This window comes from Dermacentor variabilis, chromosome 7 (genome assembly GCF_050947875.1).
Source record: "Dermacentor variabilis isolate Ectoservices chromosome 7, ASM5094787v1, whole genome shotgun sequence".
NCBI lineage: Eukaryota > Metazoa > Arthropoda > Arachnida > Ixodida > Ixodidae > Dermacentor > Dermacentor variabilis.
In genome coordinates, this window is record NC_134574.1 from 176,030,172 (window position 1) to 176,034,728 (window position 4,557).

At 44.4% G+C, this 4,557-nt stretch overlaps 1 protein-coding gene across 1 annotated transcript; it reads right to left on the minus strand.

The window, feature by feature from the left end:
- Positions 1 to 377: 377 nt before the first annotated feature.
- LOC142588938 (uncharacterized) lies at positions 378 to 2,254 on the minus strand. The gene is made up of 4 exons (XM_075700750.1): positions 2,101 to 2,254; positions 1,072 to 1,249; positions 891 to 1,007; positions 378 to 390 (listed from the first exon to the last, which is right to left on the minus strand). The coding sequence occupies exons 1-4, from the start codon at positions 2,252 to 2,254 to the stop codon at positions 378 to 380; spliced, it is 462 nt and encodes a 153-aa protein (XP_075556865.1).
- Positions 2,255 to 4,557: the final 2,303 nt, after the last annotated feature.

Here is a 4,557-nt window from a genome sequence, read left to right on the forward strand (position 1 = left end):
TGTATTTTTTATTTTTTTATTGATTCAGTGTGGTTACAAGTTTTGACCGATGTGAAATACAAAAGGAAATCCCATAGTCAAAGGCTGTATTGGGACCTCTGGTCAAGGTTAGGGGGTAAGAGGAATTACTATATGGCAGCAAATTAAAGCAATATCATGACATTAACATACAGGTCAAAAAGCATAACAAATATAAGAGAACAACTTGAGCGGAAGTAAACAAAAAGGAAGAAAAACAAGTGAAGAAAAAGAGTACGAGTATGTACGAATGTATATTAAACTACAGACAAATGACAAGCACACAAAGAAACATGTATGCATTCCAATACAGAGCCACAACAATTACAAAAAAAAAATGAGCAATATACATGAAACAGCTAGGGTGCCAATCTAGAAAAAGAAGCGTCAGAACAATGCGGTACACAGTGAGAAAGAATTAAAAAGAGACTTAACAGTTACTGAACAATTTCACAGTTTCTATGTTGTACTTATCTGTTGTACTAAATCTTTTATTGCACTCTTGCCTTTTATGCATTTCAGATGAGTGTAACTGTACTAATCGTCATTTTTAACAAGAAGATTTGGATACTTTCAACGCGCTGTAGGATGCAACAATATTTTGAAGTTCTAACCGCAGGTGCTGCTGCATGTGCTTAGGAGTTTCTTTCATTGACGGAACAAGGGACAACACAAAATGGGTAACGTCGTCCATTGCCTGGCTTGCTGCGAGGGCACCCCTTATGGCTTCAATTCTCAAATCTATCTCCTCGATTTCTTTCATTGTTTTCTGTCTCTTTCGTGCCCGTCTCTCCGTCCCTTCAGGCAAGGCCACGGATGATTCTTTGCTTGTGCACGAGGTTGCTTTAGGAGAGCAGCCAGGCGACGGAAACATTTCTTCAAAAATCTCCTCGTTCTCACAATGATCTTCAAGGATAACAAGTGTTTCCTCTGCTGCGGTGCTGTCATACGCACAATTCTGTTCATCTGGGGAAATGTTGCTGTGGCTCCTGTGTAATATACGTGCAGCTTAATAATGTGCACTCGTACCTTCTTACATGCAGTTGCTCTTACCGGCGTGGTTCAAACAAATCCGACATGAAGCGCAGCCTTTCCATGTATGGCCAGTTGTTGGATTTTGTTTTCTTTGTAGCAGCTGAGCCACTCCTTTGCTCATCTTTAACATCTTTCAGTTTTCGCCGAAATGTGTCCTTTAGGTTTTTCCATCTGCTCTGTATTTCATCCATGGTCACTGAAAAAATTGAAGCAATATAACAAAACGTAAAAGCAGAAGTTACATGTAGAAATTTTATCTCTTTATAAGTGTGTCGCCTAATAAGCAGCGCAATCTCTAAATACGATGCCATCAGCTGATTCGTGATCGCATTTCAATGTTCCTGGAACGGGGTCGTGTCCTTCAGTGAGTGGTCCGAAAATTAGCTGGGAAATTTTAAAAGAAACCTCGACGCATCGGCACCTTGCATTCTGCGTTTCTTCATACATAGTTGAAATAGTGTAATTGTCTAAACTTGGTATGCTGAGCAGAGGGAAATGTTATGTTGGTTTGTGTTCTTCGTTGCTTCTTGCACGATTCCTTGCCGTGGGTATGTGCCAAAGTATGGAAATCATAATCATCGGCGAGCGAAGATCATCTAGAAGAGCTAGTCGGCGCTGGGCATATAAATAGTGGACAAATTTTATATAATATACAGCCTGCGTGAACTTGTTAAAATTTCTTCAGGCATTTTACAAAATCCTACAAATTAGTGGTATACTTCAGAGAGGTGCATCATATGTAAATGTTTTCCCCTTTAGATGTATTATTAAGTGCAGCTTATAGAATTATGATAACGTTTTTCAATGCCCAGTTGTAATATTATAGTTTAGTTTTCCAAAATTTTGCTATAAAAATGCAAGAAAACTGACATCCTAATTAAACACTCCACTTACCACAGTCACTACATTTGAACTCTTCCTTTAAATGCAACAGACCTAATCAAATTCGGTGCAATGGTTGCTGAGAAAACCGATTTCTACGTTTTCGTGTATTGGATAAGAGTCGATTTATTTACATAGGAACAAATAAAGAGGCCGAACACATACCGTTCGGGTCGATGGTCCTCATTGCCTCCAGCACTTCATCCCACAACGCAGACCTGTTCGAGATCTTCTTGTAGTCGTTAAGCGCGGCGTTCCACAAAAGCGGACGCATGGCCACTTCATCAATTAACACATCGTTGAAGCTGGCGCGCGACATAGCTAAGCTGAGCTTCCAACTCGCGGTAAAACAGGAAAGCGCCTATTTCGACGGCGCTTGCTCTTACGTCACACGTTGCCCCTCCCACATCGCGCCCATCGCTGCGACTGAGCGACGGCGCGACCAACTTGTTGGAGTCTCGTCGCGGTGAGCCCACGACGTCGCGGCGGTCGCTGAGCGACGGAATTCGCTGTGTCGCTGACTGAAAATCGCGCCATGTGAAACAGCCTATACGCTCCGCCGCTGGCTGCCCGCGCGGTGAGGCAGTGGGCGCGGACGCCGCTTGGTGATCGCTGTGTCTGAAGGGACAATGTTCTGACTGGTGTTTTAGAAGTCGCGGGTCGCTTTTTTCGTCGCGACGATAGATCGGATTTTTTACGAGCACTGCTCCAGGAGGGCACATGTAACCGGCAAACGGAGGCCTCAGGAGAGCACCTGAGGTTATATTAAAGCAGGCGGCGCAGGATCTCCGGGGCACCCAAGCGGTAGCGGGGGGATCGAAGCTGGAAGCTGGGCGGCCCGTGGGTTGGGGCCGCAGAGGCCGAAGCGTGCCTGGGGGTGTTCGCATACAACATTGGCTGTCCGCGATAGCGGACAGCCGATCTTATACTCCCCTGGCACGCGCAGGCCTTTGCGAGCCCCAACCCACAGACCAGTTCGGGTTCTAGCTTTGGTGTCCCCGTTTCCACTTTGGTGTCCTGGAGGCGCCGCCAATAATGCGAAATAATGACACGTTGTTACAATTAGTAAAAAAATACGATTGAATAAATATAATTACGTCCTGCCGCTAACTTGTGATGCTAAGTTCAGCAGTACCGCGCCCCGCGACTTCTGCAACACCAGTCAGAACTTTGCCTCTGAAGGTACGTCGGACGGACATTCTCGCGCCTGCGGCGCCGGTGCCGAGGCAGTCATCGTCACCGGCAGCCTTTCAGCCACTTGCGTTCAACCGCGATTGCTAAGGCGCTCTGCCTTCTAGATTTTCAATATATGCGGCCTGGGCTCTACTACGGTCGCTACTGCTCCCATAGAAACATCTGTTATTTACAAGGTACATCGCCGTAACGCGCGAGATAGCCATGATCCGCCACGACTGACTTGGCACGAGTGCTGCAGGTGCTGCACAGTCTGTCGGACATAGCGGTCGACAAATCGGGCGTCAGTGCCTGCTGCTTCACCATCTTACCGCGCCGGCAGCCAGCGTGGGAGCGTAAACTACTCTACCCCACTCCGCAATGCCGGAACGTTTAGGGATGAACGCCTAACACGCGCTAAGAAACCCCCTCCGTAATACCTAGGCAGGGTGATATATCTATTTATTTTATTTATCAATACTGCTATCCCTTTTGGGGATTCTAGCCGGGTGGGAAACAACACATATGTAAAGAACACTATACCATAGGCAACGAAAACAATACAAATCAGGTCAAGAGAGCTTGAACATAGCAGTGGCACAGCAAGATAACAAATTTTTGCTCAATACTTGAAACAAACACCGAAAGTGATGATTTTAAAAGGTCATTGGTTAGATGATTCCATTCAACCACTGTTCGGGGAAAGAAGGAATACTTAAAGCAATCATTACGTGTACTAAATGGGGTTATTGTTCGGCTATGTCGCTGCCTAGTAGCATAACCATATGAAAAAGTAATTATTCCCGTGAGATTTCTAATGACCGTTAATAAGTTGAAAAAGGAATTTTAGTCGTGATACACGATTTCTTTGCATTAATGGTGGCAGGTTTGCTTTTGTTAAGAGGTCTGTCACTGAAGTGCGTCCGAAGCTGTCATAAATGAAACGATGTGCTTTTATTTGCACCATTTCTATCTTGTTAGTACCAGTTTTAGTAAAAGGGTCCTAAATTACACATGCATAGCTAGCACCGGCTCAATTACAGCTTTATATGCGAGTAGGCGTACAGTGGGAGTAGAGAGTACCAAAGCCCTCCTTAAAAAATAAAGCTTGCGGTTAGTATTACCTACTACATATTCAAGGTGCTCAGCCCAAGTGAGGTCATTTGTGATCCAGAGTCCGAGATACTTATAATGTGTTACTTCGGAAATAATTATGTTATTAATACCGTACGGAAACGTTAGTTTATGCTTCTTATGTGAAATGGACATAAAAACTGTTTTCTCGAAATTAATTGACATTTGCCAGGCATCGCACCAGTCGACAATTTGTCGAAAAGCATCGTTCAGCAACTGCTGGTCAGTAATATTGTCTATCTCTGAGTACAATACACAGTCATCAGCATAAAGCTTAACCATACCATGAATACCATGCAGCATATCATTAATGAA